Source organism: Helianthus annuus, chromosome 17, assembly GCF_002127325.2.
Source record: "Helianthus annuus cultivar XRQ/B chromosome 17, HanXRQr2.0-SUNRISE, whole genome shotgun sequence".
Lineage (NCBI taxonomy): Eukaryota > Viridiplantae > Streptophyta > Magnoliopsida > Asterales > Asteraceae > Helianthus > Helianthus annuus.
The window spans coordinates 47,865,708-47,884,603 of record NC_035449.2 but is presented as its reverse complement, the minus strand read 5'-3'; the positions used below and the strand labels follow the sequence as shown (position 1 = coordinate 47,884,603).

Genomic DNA, 18,896 nt, shown 5'->3' with positions numbered 1-18,896 from the left:
TTTTTTAATCTATCATTGAATCGGGTTCTTATTTTTAGTCAATGGACCTCGATGCTTGAGATCTTAGAGTGGGCTCTAGATGTAACTGGGGTTACCTACAAACGTTTAGATGGCAGTACCTACAGATGTAATTGTGTTTTAAAATGACATCTGAATATGTTGATGATGGCAGTGTGTTTTAAGGTTTATGTGTTTTACCATTTTAATGTTGATGATGACAGTGTGTTGAAGACGAAGACACTGGGTTGTGTTGAAGACGAAGACACTGACAGTGTGTCCAACAATCTGCTTGCTGTTAAAACACAATGTCAAGAAATATGCTTGTTGTTAAAACACAGTGTCAAGAATCCTCCAGCAATCTGCTTGCTGTTAAAACACAGTGTCAAGAATCCCCCAGCAATCTGCTTGCTGTTAAAACACAATGTCAAGAAATCTGCTTGCTGTTAAAACACAGTGTCAAGAAAATCTGCTTGTTGTTAAAACACAATGTCAAGAAATCTGCTTGCTGTTAAAACACAGTGTCAAGAATCCTTCAGCAATCTGCTTGCTGTTAAAACACAGTGTCAAGAATCCTCCAGCAATCTGCTTGCTGTTAAAACACAACGTCAAGAAATCTGCTTGCTGTTAAAACACAGCGTCAAGAAATCTGCTTGCTGTTAAAACACATTGTCAAGAAACACAGCGTCTTGTATGATTTAAATTGAAACTGTCAATTTGATTTAAATGGAATATTTAGTTTCCATAATTTTCTGGTTAGTTAGTTATCCTAATAAAATAATCCATAATTAAAATAATATTCAAATTACACAAGTGCCCTTTTAGTTAAAATTCTTCAATGCCACATGTCGCGTTCTTATTGCTTCCTAGACTTTCTAGGAAAAACACACTTTCCGCAGGAACCCTACTCTATATATATATATAGATAACTTTATACTTTTTTATTAATAAATTTACAAGTTTAGGAGATAACTTTATACTTTTTATTAATAAATTTAAAATTTTAGGAACCATATGTAAACTAGTGAAAGATAGAGGGGGTTAAATGTTCCAATACCTAAACTTAAATGTTAAAATATGTTTATAACTAAAATTTGGGCTTTAAACCATGGGCGAGGTTTCAAAAATTGGGTTTTTTGGGTAAAAAAATATGGGCCCGATTAGTCCGATTTTGTTCGACTTTTACCGACTTTGATGGATTTTGACCATAACCGATTTTTTTGACCGACTAGCTTAAATTTAGACAGTAACCTACCGACTAGCGCCTAGGCGCCGATTAATCGCCGCCTAGGCCGATTTCTACAACATTGTCTAGAGGCACAATTTTGACATCCAATCTAGTAAAGGATACTCTCGTAATTTGACATCAGCTCAAGCATCCAAACGAGTTGTAACTTCTTACAGATCGAAGCAACCGAAAAGGACTCATCGGCGATCACTCGAGATCATCAATGGCTACAACGCCGGAAAAAGATGAAGAGAAGCCGAAACATCGACCGATTATTCGTATCGGTATCTTCATCATTGCTCACAGCTTATCAGTTAGGTACATTTTAACCTCGTTTCATTCTTGTTCGAAAATACTATAAGCTTTTGTACATATATGTAGGTTTAGAAGCATTATATAACGAATTGAGGATTGAGAGAGATATTTTGATCCTTTTTGTTGTGTATGTAGTGTTGTTTGTTGTACAGCTGGAGTTTTGGCTCTCCTACTGTTTCCTGTTATTGCGAAGAAAACCTACGTTTCGGAAAATGCACTATTGCCTGGTAATTTCATCATGTTTTGCTCATAGATTTCAGCGATTGTTTCATTAAATTCGGCAAGGTTCTGTGTGAACATCTGTTTTGGTTTGTTTAGCGGCTGTAAATGAACCGAACGTTCAGCGAACCGTGGGAAGTTTGTTTACGTTCGTTAGTTTAGTACATAACGAACATGAACAAGGAATTTTGTTCGATTAGTTAAATGAACGAACATGAACAAGGAATTTAGTTCAATTACTTAAATGAACAAACACAAACAAAGGTCTTGTTCCTTCAATTGTGTTCGTGAACATTTGTTAATATGTTCGTTTACATCCGTTTATGGTCGTTTGTTTTGTTAAGTTTAGTTTATGAAACGAAACTTAGATCTTTGAAACATTTTTTTGGGATGATTACGTTTATGCTTATTATGTCTAACTTGTGCATTTGATTTGGGATAATTATGTTTATGGTTATAATATCAAGGGCTTAACAAGGTTATTATGTCTAATGTTTGGGATTAAGAATGTTGTTTTTTTCAATTTTTACAATGGTATGTGTTTTGCGAACCAGTTCAATTCCTTAATGAACGAGCATGAACAAGAATTTCCGTTTATGGCCCTTGTTTGTGTGGTTATTTTACTAGCTACCGGTTGTCAAATATTCATAAATTTAGCAAAGTTGTTATATCCAGATGCATATTTTCTGCTGTATTTAAATGATCATATCAAAATCTCACAGATTCAGCGAATCCTATGATATCTGATAAGGATGTTTCTAGGGCAAACATATTTGTCAATGAGCTAACTAGCCTGAAATTGAAGTCTCAAAACACTGTCATGTACGTGAATCATCGAATCCTCACAGAGACACATACATCCTTCCATTTCCATATTGACTTTGACTAGTTACATACTTTGCTTTTGTTGTCTTTAAACACAGAGAAATTCCAAGACTGATAGCACTGCATATGGCAAACTTACGCGGAGAAGTCAGTTATCATAAGTTCCAAACTCAATCAAACAAATTCCACCCTCTTCGCTTCTTTACGAGTCCTAACGCAGAAGCGGACAATTCGAACATGACTTGTGAATCATACGCTACCAATACCATTGGAATCGTTAGGGCTCAACATGGCGATGGGAAAGAAGCTATTGTACTCGTGACTCCTTACAACTCTGTAAATCTGACTCAAAATGAAGCTCTATCTTTAGGAATTGCATACTCTGCGTTTTCGTTATTAGCTCAAGTTAATTGGCTAGCAAAAGATATTATATGGATAGCTGCAGACTCGCGATACGGAGAATATAACTCGGTTGCAGCTTGGTTAAGAGAATACCATACTCCTTCATCTAATGGTTTACATGAATCAATTGAGACAGATGTATATGATACTTTTAGACGTGCTGGAACAATGGCAGCTGCCCTTGTAATTAAAGTTGCAAATAGAGGTGAAGAAGGCGAGAAAGATGCAATAAACATTTATGCTGAGGCGTCTAACGGTCAAATGCCGAATCTTGACCTTATAAATATTGTGAGCTATATGGCGGTTCATGGAGAGGGTCTTAGTGTACATGTGGAGAAACTTGTGTCTTTGCTTGATTCCAGATGTCTGAAGTTCATTGGTCACGTGTTTGAGAGAATCGGGAATGTTGTTAGAAGGTTGAATCCTCAATGGAAGTTTGGTATCCCGGTGAAGGATTATGTTGAAGGTAGTGCTACGCTAGTTAGTTCACTCTATCACCAGGTTAGTTATTTTCCAAATTAAGAAAAGAAAGAAGACTAATTGAATATTTATGTAAAGAGTAAAATGCCATTTTCATCCTTGAGGTTTGGCCGGTTTTGCGACTTTCGTCCATAGGTTTGATTTTCCGCATCTGGATCCAAAAGGTTTAAAATCTTGCCATTTTCATCCAGCTCGTTAACTCCATCCATTTTCTCCGTTAATTCAGAGGTATTTCCGTCTTTTTTGTTAACCTAAAGGGCAATTCGGTCTTTATCACTTTATGTAAACTCGCTGGAGATGTGTGAAAAAGACCGACTTGTCCTTTAAGTTAACAAAAAAGACGGAAATACCCCTGACTTAACGGAGAAAAATGGAAGGAGTTAACGAGCCAGATGAAAATGGCAAGATTTTAAACCTTTTGGATCCAAATGCTGAAAAACAAACCTTTGACGAAAGTCGCAAAACTGACCAAACCTCAGGGACGAAATTGGCATTTTACTCTTATGTAAATAAATAGTTATGTTTGATCAGCTTAATTCTCTGTTTATCGTTCCAGGCGTTAGGCGTCCCCACAGGTTCCCATGGCGCTTTCCGTGATTATCAAATTGACGCAATTACTATTGAGATTACAACCAACCGATCTTCTACTAATAAAGGCGGACAAGATGAGCTTTTGTTGCAAGGTGGCAGGTATGTTAACCTGTTATTGAAGATATCATTGAAACTTGGGTAAATTACACTTTTCGTCCTTTATGTTTATACCGGATTGCAACGGATAGCGTTTAACTTCAATAATTACAGGCACAATCCTTTATTTGCAAAACCTGTTACACTCTACGTCCTTTAGTAATAACCAGGTTAAAATTTCCAGTTAAGTTTATTCACTTAAGGGTATTTTAGTCAATTCATGTTTTTATTTAAATGTTTAATAAATAAAACAAAAAAAATACATATACACTTCATCTTCCCCAATTTCCTAACCCTAACCACCACATCCTACCGCCATTTAAATAAAAACATGAATTTACTAAAATACCCTTAAGTGAATAAACTTAACTGGAAATTTTAACCTGGTTATTACTAAAGGACGTAGAGTGTAACAGGTTTTGCAAATAAAAGATTGTGACTGTAATTATTGAAGTTAAAGGCTATCCGTTGCAATCCGGTATAAACATAAAGGACGAAAAGTGTAATTTACCCTTGAAACTTTACAACTCTAATTTCTAGTTTATTATCTAAATGCAGGTTAATTGAAACAGTTTTACGGTCAATAAATAACCTCCTAGAGAAATTTCACCAATCCTTTTTCTTGTACTTATTAACATCATCAAACAAATTTATATCCGTTGGAGTCTACATGATTGCATTCTTACTGCTAGTTGCCCCGCTTCCTGTTCTTGCTGCTGCTTTATTTTCTGATGCCGGTAAATCAATCCACAAGTCAGAAAAAAATAGTAAACCATTTAAATCTTGGCGTTGGCTTCACCCAACGAAAACCATATGTCTCATTCATTTATGGGGAGCCATAGTCTCATTACTTCCTTATTTCATATATCAAATACCAAATTCTCAACCGACATATCGCCTTCTTATCTGGGCTTTCCTCTCACTTTTCATCTTAACTGTTTTGGGCTCATTATTGGGGGCCCGTTCCACTCAATGGGCTGTTCTGAAATCAGTGACAGTATCCACTGCATTTATCGGGCTGTGTCTGATGTCGGTTATAAACTTTGCAACCGCTGAAATTGGTGCGTTACTATTGGTTCCATTGTGCTTGATGATTAAACCATGGCGGTTAGCAGGTAAACCCCACTCTGCTTTAAATTTGGTTTTGGTAGCTCTCGGGTTTCCTGGTGCGGTATTTTTGGTGGTGAAAAGTGCATTCGGATTTCAAAACGGGTCTAGTTTAGTTGAGTTTTGGTACTGGATGGAGTCTTTATGGGCATGGAATAGTGCCACTTATATCTATATAGGCATGGTTCATCTTCCTTGCTGGGTTTTGTGTATTTACATTTTGTTACATCCTTGTTAGATTTCATATAAATCTTGGTGTAGGGTATATCTCCATCCATTTCAATCAAAGAAGGTGAGAGTTCATTAATCTTTGTATGATTTGTCATATTATATTTGGTTGGCTAGGTTTCTTTTTCATATAATTATATCTGTGGTTAATAATGATGCTCATAAAGATCAATTGTTTATAGTTTTTTTTTTTATAAAATCAAGTTAAGGGGAAATAATATATCTTTGGGGTGTAGAATTCTGTTTATGGATTGTCATTTTGTAGTTTTGCCTATGGTCAATAACAAAATCATGAAAGAACTTGAGAACAATAGGTGCATCTGCTTTGTTTGGCAATGATTGAATATTTTAAATATAGATTACATGTAAAATATTTTTATTTGTGATTATTTCTATCTAAAAAGACAAAGAGTCACATCTCCGGCCTGTAATGAGACCGTCGTTCAACCTGTGTGCTGGCCTTCATCGTTTATTACATCAAAGGGTTTTTATTTTTAAGATTTGTTCAATGTTTGCCTTTCCTCCTCTGCTTGACCGACTCGTTAAAAATTTGAAACGAGTCAAGCTTAATTGGCAAGAGCCCATGGACTTCCCCCAAGTATGAGCTTGTATAGAGTTTGTAGGCATTGTGTTTTAAGTTTTAAGTATGGTGTTTTACATTCTTTTGGCATGGTATTACATAGAAAAGCACAAAAGTAATAATTTAAAACACAATGAAATCATGAAATGTATTGTAGGCATGAAAAATAAAACACACATTGTTATTATATGAGCAAACTCCTGTCACCTTATCATATATGAGCAAATTAAGCTAATAGGATGATCGATCACTAATAATTTTTTAATTTACCTAAGAGTTTATTACTATATGAGCAAACTCCTACCACCTATCATATCTGAGTAAACACTTTTGGTTTAAATAGGATGATCAATCATGCGAAACAGTCACATTAGCCTCAAAATGAGGTAATTCTCCTTATGACCACCATCCATAGTGAGAAATAGTATTTGTAGAAACATTACCAGAGATACCACCTTAGGCTGGGTGATCCGATTAAGAATGGCCTGAACTCTGATCTGCAAAGTAAAACACCGTTAGGACTTGTTACATGAATTGGATTATCCCTGTAACCACCCTCCGCCGTGAGAATAAGTATTCATTTATGAGAGTGAATGTATTTGAGAGAGAATTGTGATGATCTTACCTTAAGATGTATCTTCTATTTATACTCTTTGGTGAACTAGGGTTTCCCCTTAAGTCGGAGAGTCGATTGTACAACAATTCCTACTTTCTCGGAGATCATGCAAATCTTCTATTTGCATGAGAATATATTGATAATATTCTATTAATACCTTGCATTTAATGGCGGTTTACCCGAGCCGGGTCATTCCTCCACAGTATCGAAGTTTAACTAGTATATAAGCATGTAAGAGAGAGAGAGAGAGAGTTGTGAAAGTAAATTAAATAACATGTTGTCACTTGCGTGTACCTGATATTGTTACATGTGGTTGTGCCTCAATATGGAATAACCATATTGATAGCGACAACTAAGTGTACGATTGGTGGTCAATCAACATGCATCCTACACAACTTGCCATGTAGGTGAAGTACCATGAGTAAGCTCCACACAACCTATCGTGGGTTGCACCGACTTGCATTATTGAGTCGGGTACCATATCTCTTTAATTACAAGGTTATCGACTTATTGCCACTTTTTCCAGTGAAAGAGTTGGATATATTCTTGTTAATATGCGATAAAAACACATAATATTAATAGCCTTGCCTTAAAAGGTTATAAAAATAGGGTGGAGATACAATATGAAGTTTATTTGGCTAGGAAGGATAGAAAGTGATCTTGACCATCCATTTAGTTAATCAAGGGCTAAGATTAAATGATGGAATTTGAAGGGAAGAAAAGAGGAGCGTGAGTTTGTTTAGGGGCATTCTAGTCAATCCAAGCCAATAGTTTATCTCTCCTCCAATTCCCCTATTCCCCCCCCCCCCCATTTTTTAAACGTTAATAACTCTTTCATACGACATTATTTTTTTATAAAAATTGCACCAAAAAACGAGTGTTTTTTATCTTTAAAACGAGTATACTATTGCTATATTTTCAAAAAAAAAAAAAATTAAAACCCAGTTGCGTAAAACGCAATAGAAAAACCACCAGTTGCGTAAATTGCAATAAAAAAAACCTAAAAATGACATTTTTCTAAAACGCAATACACAAAAAACACAAAGAAATGACTTATTTGTAAAACGCACTGGCCAGAAACACTTAAAATGTCTGTTTTCTAAAACGCAATGGACTGAAAACACATAAAAAAGTGTTTTGCCTAAAACGCAATGCACCAAAAACACATACAAATGTCTTATGTGTAAAACGCAATGGCTAGAAAACATTTAAAAATGACTCATTCTAAAACGCAATGGACTAAAAACACCTAAAAAATGCGTTTTACCTAAAACGCAATGACTAAAAACACTTCAAAAATGTGTTTTACCTATAACGCAATGACTAAAACACTTAAAAATGTGTTTTTTTTTCTAAAACGCAATAGCCAGAAAACACATAAAACTCTCTTGTTTCTAAAACGCAATGGACACATAAAATTGTCTGTGACTGTGAACTGTCTGAATTGTCTACGAATTACTGTCTTCGAAATGAGCCAATTTCTAGAAAATTAATTTTTCTGATGCATTTTTATTACAGCAATTTAATCAGAAAAAAAATTTTCCGAGCTGCACCCCAGCCAGGGGCTCTATAAAAATTTTCCCTATAAAAATAAACGTCTGTTTAACAAATGTGTTTATAAAATTCGACCCGAAACTAAACTGAACTCCTTCATTCTAAATTTAAACCCATGTTGAAGAGCGAAAACAGGCGAAGGACCATTTTGTAACTTTAATGAAAGACTATTCTTCAGTTGCTTTTACTAAACCAAGATAAGCGCGTGTCGTACAATGCACTTGTAATTCGCGTGAACGTATAAACTTCCCGCTACCAAAACCCATAGTAGGTAACCACACACAAAATCACACCTCTTAAATTTCTAACAAATATATTCATTCATTCATTCAATCATCATCATTTCTCAACGATAATAATGATGGACATAATCCTCTGCGATGAGCTCCTACAAGAAATCTTCCAACGCCTCCCTCCTCCGTCGTCTTCCGCCGTCTCATTAGTATCCAAACGGTGGCGCCACCTCCTCCGTTCATCTCTCTCTTCCCTCACCCTCCGTCTCTCACCTAACCACCTCTCTCTCTCATCCCTCACATCCTTCCTTTCCGATCACACTTACCTTTCTTCTCTCTCCCTCTCCACCACCACCACCACTGGAACAACCACCGTGTTCTCCGACCGCCTCCTTATCTCCATCTCCACCGCCTGCCGTAACCTCACGCGCCTCTCTCTCTCCACCGGTCCTGTCTCTTTGTTTCCGTTACTTTCTCTCTCTACCTCATGTCCTTCTCTCTCTTCTCTTTCAGTTATCCTATCCAGACCGATTCTCTCTCTTCACTTCTTAACCGCTTTCAACTGTCTCAAAATCCTAACGTTAACCGTTATTGGAAACGGCTCAACGGAAACCGTCTCTGATCACATCACCTCCAACAGTACTACTGATTTGCAGTTACAATCGATCAGTTTGATCGGAATACGAGCGGATGATTACGCTCTGAACTGGCTATGGAGAAATTGCAGTTTCGAAACCCTAACGAAGCTCGTTTTCGAGAACTGTAATGGCATCGGCGGTAATCAGCCGTTTTCGCGCTTCATAACACGATTGACGAACCTTCACGAGCTTGAATTGAAGATTTGCAGGTCAATTGTTGCTTTAGTTTTGCTTAATTTAGCTGAGAATTGTTCAAACTCGTTATCGTCTTTGTTAATTTACGATGGCGGTAACAGAGAGAGTTTGCTTCATTTCATCCGTGAAACGAATTGTAATTTACAAAAACTTGACTTACGATTGCCTCTGGATTTAGACGACAGTCATTTGATCGAAATAGGTGCGAAATTCGATCGATTACGTGTTCTTCGGTTGCAGAGTTGTGCTATGGTTACAGGTGAAGGATTGAAAACCCTAGGGTTAGGTTTGAGTGATAGCCTTGAAGAACTAGCTTTAACTAACTGTGATGTTATTAAACGAGAAACCGGATTCCTTGTGGAATTAGCTCAGAGTTTACGGAATGTTAAAACTCTGGATCTGTCTTATAATCATATGCTGATTGATAAAGAGTTTGCATCGATGATCAGTTCGTATCGTGAGTTACGGAAACTGAATATTCGAGGTTGCAGTAGGTTAACTGATATATCATTGATTTCGTTGTGTAAGAACTGTAAGCATTTGAAGAGTGTTGATTTGCTTTACTGCAATGGAATTTGGGTGGAAGGCGTTGAGTTTGTAATTCTGAATTCTCCGGAGTTGAGAAATGTACAGGTTGAAGATCGTAAGTTATCGGAAGCTTCAAGAAGATGGATGGCCAGTAAGTTTATTGAGGTTCAATCCTGAATCCTGATCAAGAACAGGTACTCTTTACAGATTGGATGAAATTGTATATGGTTTGTTTCATTGTGTGTTTGTTGTATTTATATATTCATGATGAAAATAAGAATGCATATTTGTGTTATGTTATTCATATGGAATATTCTTGATCATTAGTTTCATTTGTATAGTGTTAGGCAAAGATAATAATCCCTGCATCTGTTGCATGAATGAATGTAGTCTTTTACAACTTTTTGGTGAATGGACGATGTTACATTTGCATAATCTGATCTAATGTTGAATTCGAATTTACATACAGACACAGTTCTTGGAGCTGAGGGTCTCAGTAAATAACTATATATACAGTGGGATTATATTGGGTATATTTGTTTGTTTACATACAAACACACTTGGAATTCTCTATATTTTGCTCCAATAAGAGTGCATTATCAATGACTCTAGTCTTTAAATATATACCTTCTGTGAGACGAACAATGGAACCGTTCACCTAATTGGTATGGTTATGTCTTTTTAAACCATTTCCGTTTTCTTTGAACGGCAAAGAATCTCATGTGTAAACCCACCCTGCTCGGGGCTATGTACAAGGTCGACTCCTTGACTGTCATGAGACCGTGCCCGTGCCCCCAGGGGCGAATTTAGAGGCTATTTACGGGTTCCCAGGAACCCAGTCGATTTGGAAAAAAAATGTTTTTTTGTAGTGTAAACCTTGTATGATTTGGGAAAAAAAAAACGTTTTTTTTGTAGTGTAAACCTTGTATGATTTGGAAAAAGGAACCCGGTGAAAAAACTGGCTGGATCCGCCACTGCGTGCCCCTGATGCGCGGGAACCAGACGGAATCCGTAAACCATCGCCTTTTGACCACTGGACCAACATCTCAGGACAAACCATTTCGGTTTTAACTAGTAGTTACTCGTTGGACTAGATCTTAACTTTTTTTATTTCTCAAAAATTTATTTAATGATCTTTGCTTATCTATTCTAGGTTGCATTCGCTCTGTGCAACAAATATTACCCGCTATTAGATATTGAATTTGATATACACATTTTCCTTGATTAATAATACTACGGTTACATATTATATCAAAGGTTGTGATTATTGAAGATATCATTATTCCTACATACAGCTTTTGAGAACAAAAAACAAAAAGTTATTTTTGGCAAAAGGAAGGTCCCACCGAGACTTGAACTCGGGTTACTGGATTCAGAGTCCAATGTCCTAACCACTAGACCATGGGACCTTGTTGGCAATCTGCTGTACGTGTAATTTTAAATCAACCTGAAAAGTGAAAAAGTTCCTAAATTATTAGTCACAAATCTTAATTATTATGCATACCACTTTTTTAAGTCACTTATTATTTTAGACTAGATGTAAAACACGGGTAATCTTTAGAAATTTTACATACCAAATTTCTCTTACAAGTCCCATTTATCACATACAATTCGCAAACACCTGAAATATTATTGCATTGATTAGAAAAATTCATTGCTAAAGTCTAAACAATAAACATTGATCGAAGTAAATTGATCTTATTTTGCGGGAGACTGGTAGTGCATAAACCAGCAAGTCGAACTCGAGCTCACCTAAAGTATCAGTTCAAGCATTTTCAATAGTATTTGGTTGCGTTTTGGTTCGGAATGATCATATCAAGTTTTATTTTTCAAGGTTACAAATTCCATGCTCTTTTGAATATTTATAACCAATTTCAAAATTCATTAATTTTTGTAAGAATATTATACATACTATTAATACCGGCCCATATACACACGCATCTTATTAAATCTGATTTGACATGTTTGAATATGTTGTAAAAACATGTCTAGTGGAAGGGGAAGATAATGCCCTCATCCTAGGTCCACTTATCCCAGCTCAGTTGGTGGGGAAGCCCGCTGTCTTCTTTGGAGGCACCGGTTCGATCCCTGGCTGAGACTGGGTATTTGGACATCTCGGTGAAGGCTTGGCCCGGGGTTTTACCCGGGTTCGAGTCCAAGGGGGGGCGCGGTTTTACCTATTCCACGGGGTTTCCGCGCATCAGGGGTGTGCTACGCTTTCTAGCGGTGGTCGAGTAGTCGGCCTTTGGACATAGCTCCGAAAGGGTGGGTTTACACGTGAAAAGCAGTTAGCCGTTCAAAAAAAAAATGCCCTCATCCTAGGGTGTTTTACGTCATGTGGCGATCCAGTCAGCAAAAGAGCATTTGTGGGGCAGTATGTTAAAAGAGGTGTAGTGGGGATGTGGGTTATGGACTTATGGGGCATTATGTTAAAAAGGGGTATAAATATAATTAAATAAAAAAAACCTTCAAAAAATGCCATTGGCCAAAAACCTTCGTATAATACCATTTTAACGTTATTCAAAACACGCCGATGGGTTTTTTTTTGCGAAAACACGCCGGAGGGGGTGGGGGAGGGCGTTTTGGGGCGTGTTTGAGGGGAGAAAACGCCGGATCACAGCCCACTACGGGTGGTTTAATGGTGTTCGAAAATAAACTTTTGAGAAAATGTGTGTTTGAAAAATATGGGTGTAAATATGATTTGACATGTTTGGATATGTTTTAAAGTGAAGAGTAGTGGTTTAGTCAGTTTAACCATTTCAGTCTAAAAGAAATCTTTTAAAATATCAGACCCTCAGATTGCATTTTATAATGGTTTTGGCCCCTAACACTAACTTTGTTACTTATTTGCAGTTAAGTGTAAGAGTAATTAGGTTATTATGCACTTCTTTTAATATTTAAGAGATTATTAATGTAATTACTCAAGTTTTTTTTAATTATTTCGTTATTTTCACGATCATTATTTAACAAAATACGTTTTAAATATACAGATTAATATGTATTTTCATTAATTGTTTGTTTTTATGAAAGTCGTTTTAAAAAATAATTTTTTTTTTACATTTTGTTTAAACCATCTATCGTTTTTAAAATCGTTATTTCTAAAGTCGTTTGTCTTTTAAAGTTTTTTTAAGCACTTCATTTTATACCATTTTTTTTAAAATCATTTATTTTTGAAAAAAAAAATAAACAACTCACTTTTTAGGTCATTCATTTTTTTAAAATTTTACAAAACGACGTGTATAAAAAATAAAAGAAATGTAAGATTTGAAAAAAAAAAACGTTGTAATAAAAAGTTTGCAAAAGATGCTTCATTTTTCCGAAAAAAAAAATAGAATGGTTTATTTTTTTTAAATCTTTCGTTTCTTTGGACCGCTTGTTTATTCAAAATTCATTATGATCAAAGCCTCGAGTTTACAACGATTCGAAACGAAATACGATTACAAGAGAAACAAGCTTCCGAAAATAGAAAATACATTACAAGCTTTCTAAACAAGGAAAGTTACGAAAAAAGCGAGGCGTTACACTAGGGATAGTAGTATTACAATCCAGGAATATAAAGTGGTCTCAATCCAGGGATAGTAGTATTCCAGTCTAGGAATATAAAGTGGTCCCAATCTAGGGATAATGTGGTTCCCAATACCCGGGAATATGTACTACTCCACCTCCGATAGTATGTTAAGTGGTTCCAGTCCAGGAACGCACGTGTAGCCCCAAGCCAAGGGTACCATATGTATTTTCCCAAACCAGGAAAATAAGTGTGTTGTGAACTCACCTTAGGGTGCGTGTTATATCCAAGAGTGTTGTGTGTTAGAGACACAAACTAACACATCATGCAAATATTCACCAAGACGAATTGAAACACATCGTAAGTAACCAATACTAAAGTTGTTTTACGTGTGATCGAGCTCTATCGATACACTAAGCCTATGACCCAGTGGTGTACTCGTTACCACGAGTAAGTTAAGATACTCTCATAGACGTGTATAAAAATATACATATAATAATACAACAATATTAATTTAGTATGCATGGATACATATATATGTATATATATACCAAAATATATATTCGTAACTTTAATGTGAATACACATTGTCGAGTGATCTTCCAAAGGATATACTCGTATGTTGTTTAATATTTGTCATAAATAAATATATACACATATTTATTTTCAGTTGTCCATTTGATACTAAAATGTTTCGAATGCTTATGTTCGCTTAATATAAACATTTGTTATGTTCTGCATCCCGTTTAGACATTCGAAACAAATATAGTTGATTATTTTTTTTTCATAAGACGTCCACGATAAGATTGAATGCCAAAATTAATATTAGAAACTTGTTTTGTGCATCGTAGCCGTCATCCAAAATAAATATATACTTTATATTTATCTTTACAAAATTTATTTGAATCCTGACATGTTTTTGTTTGTTTTTAGAACACATAAGTTATATTATAGATTCTTACAAAAATCGGGCAGAGTTTCCTATGCGTTTGTAACAACCCGACAACACAAGTTGTCGTCAAAATCTCATTAAGCAAGTGCCCGAAAGTTACATTAAATGTCTCGGTCAAGTTTATATATAAAAATATATTCTACAATATGTTTACATTTCAACCATAATGGTTAGCTGGGTCGGGTTCGCTAGAGCTCGTTTCACATCTTATTATTACAATTACAACACATAATAGAAATATAGAAAATAATCAAACGTGTTCTAATACCTACTCGTGAGACTCGACTAAATCTTCCCAATACTCGTGCCACCCAGGTCCGACCCGTTGATTGCCATTAATCTGATCCATGATCGACAGTTGACTAGCTTTGACCGCTTGACCCAAACATCCCACAAATCTATCGAAAATGAACCGTATACCCATCCGTTGTCACACCCTGGCTTTTGCGGAAGCGTGGATTATTTTGGTGTGACTTCTTAATACCATAGCAACAATCATAACAATGTTATATGATAAAACACAAGATGTTCATCCATTCATTAAGTTAAAAATACCACAACGACATTGTTTGAAAATGTTGACATATAAAGTAAGTTACAACCATGACATGATTAACAGAGTTCACAATGACTCAACAAAAGCACGTAAATAAAAACCCAAGTTTAGAATTGTGTATCCCGTCCAGGAAAGGGATCCACCTCCTAAACTCGACGACTCGGATGACATCTTTATTTACTACGCAGCCTTGACACAACGCCTACTCCGCCAGATCCACTAATTTTCTGAAATACATGTAATTTGAAAAATCAACAAAAGTTGAGCGAGTTCATGTGTATGTAAGTGTGTAAAACCTTTAAAAATATGTCTGTAAGTATGAAAATCCCTGGTATGTAGCAATTAAGGAAAAACTGATCACCAATGGGTTGCAAAGCCAATGGTATGTGTGAACTGGTGCAGGAAGACTCAAACCTAGCAAATTTGTCTCCGGTATGAAGACATAGTCACCACTATGGGCCGCTCCGGCCTCACGGGTGTGGACTCGCTACACCCAAATAGATCTATAACTCATGTCCCTTGGTCCTACAATGAGGATTAATGGCCTTAAGTTTCGTGCCCACCACTCACATGATCGCGTAGTAAAAACCCTCCCTAAGCTAACCATACCATGTAAATAAATGTCTGTAATAATTGTAGCATGTATTTCACCCCCGAAGTATAAAACTGAAAACAGTTAAGAGAAAAAGGGGACATGAACTCACTGAAGTGCGTCTCATGTATCGTAACGTCAATCTCAAACTTGATCAGCTACCCGACGACCTACAACGTACTAATGTCTATTAGACGAACGGGCCGTGCCTTGGTTTAGGGTTTAATGTTTTGAGTTGCGTTACTTTACTATTATACCAAGTTTGTGACTTTTTGTTAAAATATTAATAATTATTTTAACTTAAATTTTGTTTTTAGGAATAATAGTTAGACAACTATTTCGTATCCACACTTCTCAAGTATTTTACATGTGTATTTCCTTCCCAAGGATGAGGGTATTTATACATGTAAATTTGTAATTCCGAAAAATATATTTTAAGTCCCACTTAAAAAAATATATTTAAATTACTTGTCTAAAACATCTTAATTCAAAATATATATATTTTTCCAAAAAAAAATATTATATTTTACTTCATAAATTTCCAAAATAATATTTTACCAAAAATGTACGTGTAAGAGTATTTTCTGAAATATCACATAAGTTACGTTTTAGCGTTTCGTATTGCAATAACAATTGCGTAACTTAAATATTTATTTCGTGAGAGTTTTGGTATTATTTTGGAGTCGTAATTTCATGGTATTCATAAGTTACGTTATTTTATCCTAAAAATAATATAACTAGTTCACAAAATAAACAAATAATCACACAAGAGTTTTAGTATAAAATATATATTCTAAATATATATTTATCAAATTTTATTTACGAAAATCAACCTCCGGCACTTGGTATTTTAGTAATAAAAATCATGGCGAAGTTTATTTTGAAAACAAGGTTAAAATATGTTTGTAAACACTTGCTAGAAAAATATTTTCTAAGTGTTGGAATTTTAGAAAAATTTCGCCAGAGTTTCCTTTGTAAATGGAGGTGTCCATGCTTACTAGCATATCTTTTTCTTTTCAAAAATTCATTCAAACAATTCTCAATCAACAATATACAACCTCTACCAAAGTTGCCAAAAACAAGCATAAACGATAAACTCATGAACTTGAAAATTTATAAAAGTATGTAGTAACTTACTAGCATACTTAGTAAGTCTTGTTATCTTTTAAAATGTGATTAGTTCTTTAAAAACTATATTTTTAAAGAGTTTGTGTGTTTACAACTTCCAATCTTATTTTCTAAAAATATTTCTTCATGAAATTTTCTTGCCATACAAGTGTTTCTACACTTGTTTATCCACCAAAAATGTGATTAGTTTATGTCACACCCCTATTTTCCACGTGTCACCGGTGGGCCCGGTGGGGAATATCGTGACGTAGTTGATATCATCGTAGTCAAACAACACAAATTTAAAATGCACAGCGGAAGCAAAAAGATAGATTTATTTCAACCAAATAAAATTGTAATATTGAGTATCACAAAGTAGTTGAAACAGATCCACAGGCGGATCAAAAGAAAAAGGAAACATGTTCAACTGACTTATTTGCATCCAAGCTTGCGAGACTCTAAGTGATGCTAAGGAGAGGCCAGCCTATTACGCGTAGTACCTGCACTTAATCTTTTTGGGAAAATATGTCAGTTTACACTGGTAAATACAATTTAACTGACTCATTTTGAAAAGGTTTTAAAATTGATTTAAATACACAAGGCACAAAAGAATTTTATAACTTGGGATAATTATTTGAATATAAACTTGTAAAAGATTTACATGTTTCTTATGCGTCCAGTAGCCCGGGTTTACACAGGGTTAAAGATCAATAGACACACCACATGGTACAGTCCCGCAACAGTTTCCCCCGAAACTGGCGGTTATACCTTAATATTTATGCACAACGGTTCTTTAATTTAGCCTAAGCTTAGACCGGTTAGTTTTAAAGAATAAATACGGTTCAATCGCATGGAAGGCGAAGACCGGTTTAGAATGTGGTTTTGACCCGACAAGCTTGCATGCTTGTTTAATATGGGTAACTTAAACACATTCTGGATTTTGAGACAATAAAGATACGGTTTGACCCGTTTCGGCTAAAATGTGTAAACTAGTTACATAAGCCGATCCGAACGCGGAGAGTGCGTAACAAGTAACCATATGAATCATATACAAGTTCCCTGAGTTAATATGCACTAAATATGTTGTGATATCAGTATGATATCTCCTATTATGCCCAAAATGATTTTAAACACAAACTATGCCTCATAAGGGCATTTTGGTCATTTTAAAGGGTATAAAAGAGTTTAATTGTAAACTGAGTTACAGGTCTGATTTATTTAGTAATTATACTTAATTTAATAAGTTATAACAGTAGGGTATCATATATATGTGAAATTCATTAGTTATAACCATATTATGCACCATAGGGACATTTTGGTAATTTCACATAGGCCTAAAACGTCAAAACTGGAAATCTGAGTTTAAAACTTTTGTTTACTGTTATAATATAAAAATTTACTGAATACATCAGTGGGTATCAACCCTTATATATATAAACTAGTTTTGATACATGCTAAGTCGTAAAAATGCTTAAAAAGACGATTTAGAGTCATTTCCGGGTTTTGTATAGAAAGCTGATACTTTTAATATTCCAGAAGGCTCAAAATAATTTATTTAACATAATAAATCAGTAGAAAAAGGTTTGAGGTCAAAAGGACTTATAAAACTCATTTTATAGCCCAAAAGGGCAAAACCGGCAATAATCGAATTAAGTTTAGAACTCTAAGTTATGCTCAGCCTAAAAATAATTAAAAATCTCTATAAATCCCAAAATATTATTTTATATCAGTAGATGAAAAGTTTGATATTAAAATTTGGGTTTAGATAGGCTATATGCTAATTACGCCAATTAATTACTAAGAATGCTTCTAATTACGCTAATGAGCATAACTCTAAATCTAGACCTCAAACTGATGTAAAATTTTAAGTACAAGTTTATAAATCAGTAACTAAGGTGTCTACTCTTTTACATTTTTAAAAATTATAGTTTAAGGCCATTTGGGCATAATGGTCAACATATAAGCGATTAACGGAAACATGTATAAGAATTAGATGTCTAATGAACCAAGTTGTATAATCACAAGGGTTATACTAACATGAAAGTAGGTCCAAAAGAAGCTCTAAGGCAATCCTAAACTTGGCTTAAACGGGTCAGAACTGAAAGTCAAAGTATAAGTCAAACTATACGACTTTCGGTTCCAAACCGAGCCTAAACTGAAAATTGTCGGGGTGAACATGTTTAGACATGTTCTTACATTATTTACCAAGTTGTATTAATGATAAAACAAGTTGCATGGATCCTACATTGCTAATTATGCATTAATTTGAAAATAAGTATTCAGTTGACTTTTTAAAGTAAGCTTTGACCCGACAATTGACATAGTTAGAGTGGGAATCAGAGAGTACCCTTT

The 18,896-nt window shown here is 35.1% G+C and overlaps 2 protein-coding genes and 1 non-coding gene across 3 annotated transcripts; 2 read left to right on the top strand and 1 right to left on the bottom strand.

The window, feature by feature from the left end:
• The first annotated feature begins 1,352 nt into the window (after positions 1-1,352).
• On the top strand, positions 1,353-5,617 carry LOC110922948 (glycosylphosphatidylinositol anchor attachment 1 protein). Its single transcript, XM_022167142.2, has 6 exons — positions 1,353-1,543; positions 1,676-1,767; positions 2,482-2,581; positions 2,683-3,487; positions 4,023-4,156; positions 4,712-5,617. The coding sequence occupies exons 1-6, from the start codon at positions 1,449-1,451 to the stop codon at positions 5,496-5,498; spliced, it is 2,013 nt and encodes a 670-aa protein (XP_022022834.1). The 5' UTR covers positions 1,353-1,448; the 3' UTR covers positions 5,499-5,617.
• A 2,982-nt stretch (positions 5,618-8,599) lies between these two features.
• On the top strand, positions 8,600-10,009 carry LOC110921646 (F-box/LRR-repeat protein fbxl-1). Its single transcript, XM_022165994.2, has one exon. The coding sequence runs from the start codon at positions 8,600-8,602 to the stop codon at positions 10,007-10,009; it is 1,410 nt and encodes a 469-aa protein (XP_022021686.2).
• Positions 10,010-11,169: 1,160 nt separating this feature from the next.
• On the bottom strand, positions 11,170-11,241 carry TRNAQ-CUG. The gene has a single exon. It is a non-coding gene; the product is annotated as a tRNA-Gln (tRNA).
• Between the last annotated feature and the right edge of the window lie 7,655 nt (positions 11,242-18,896).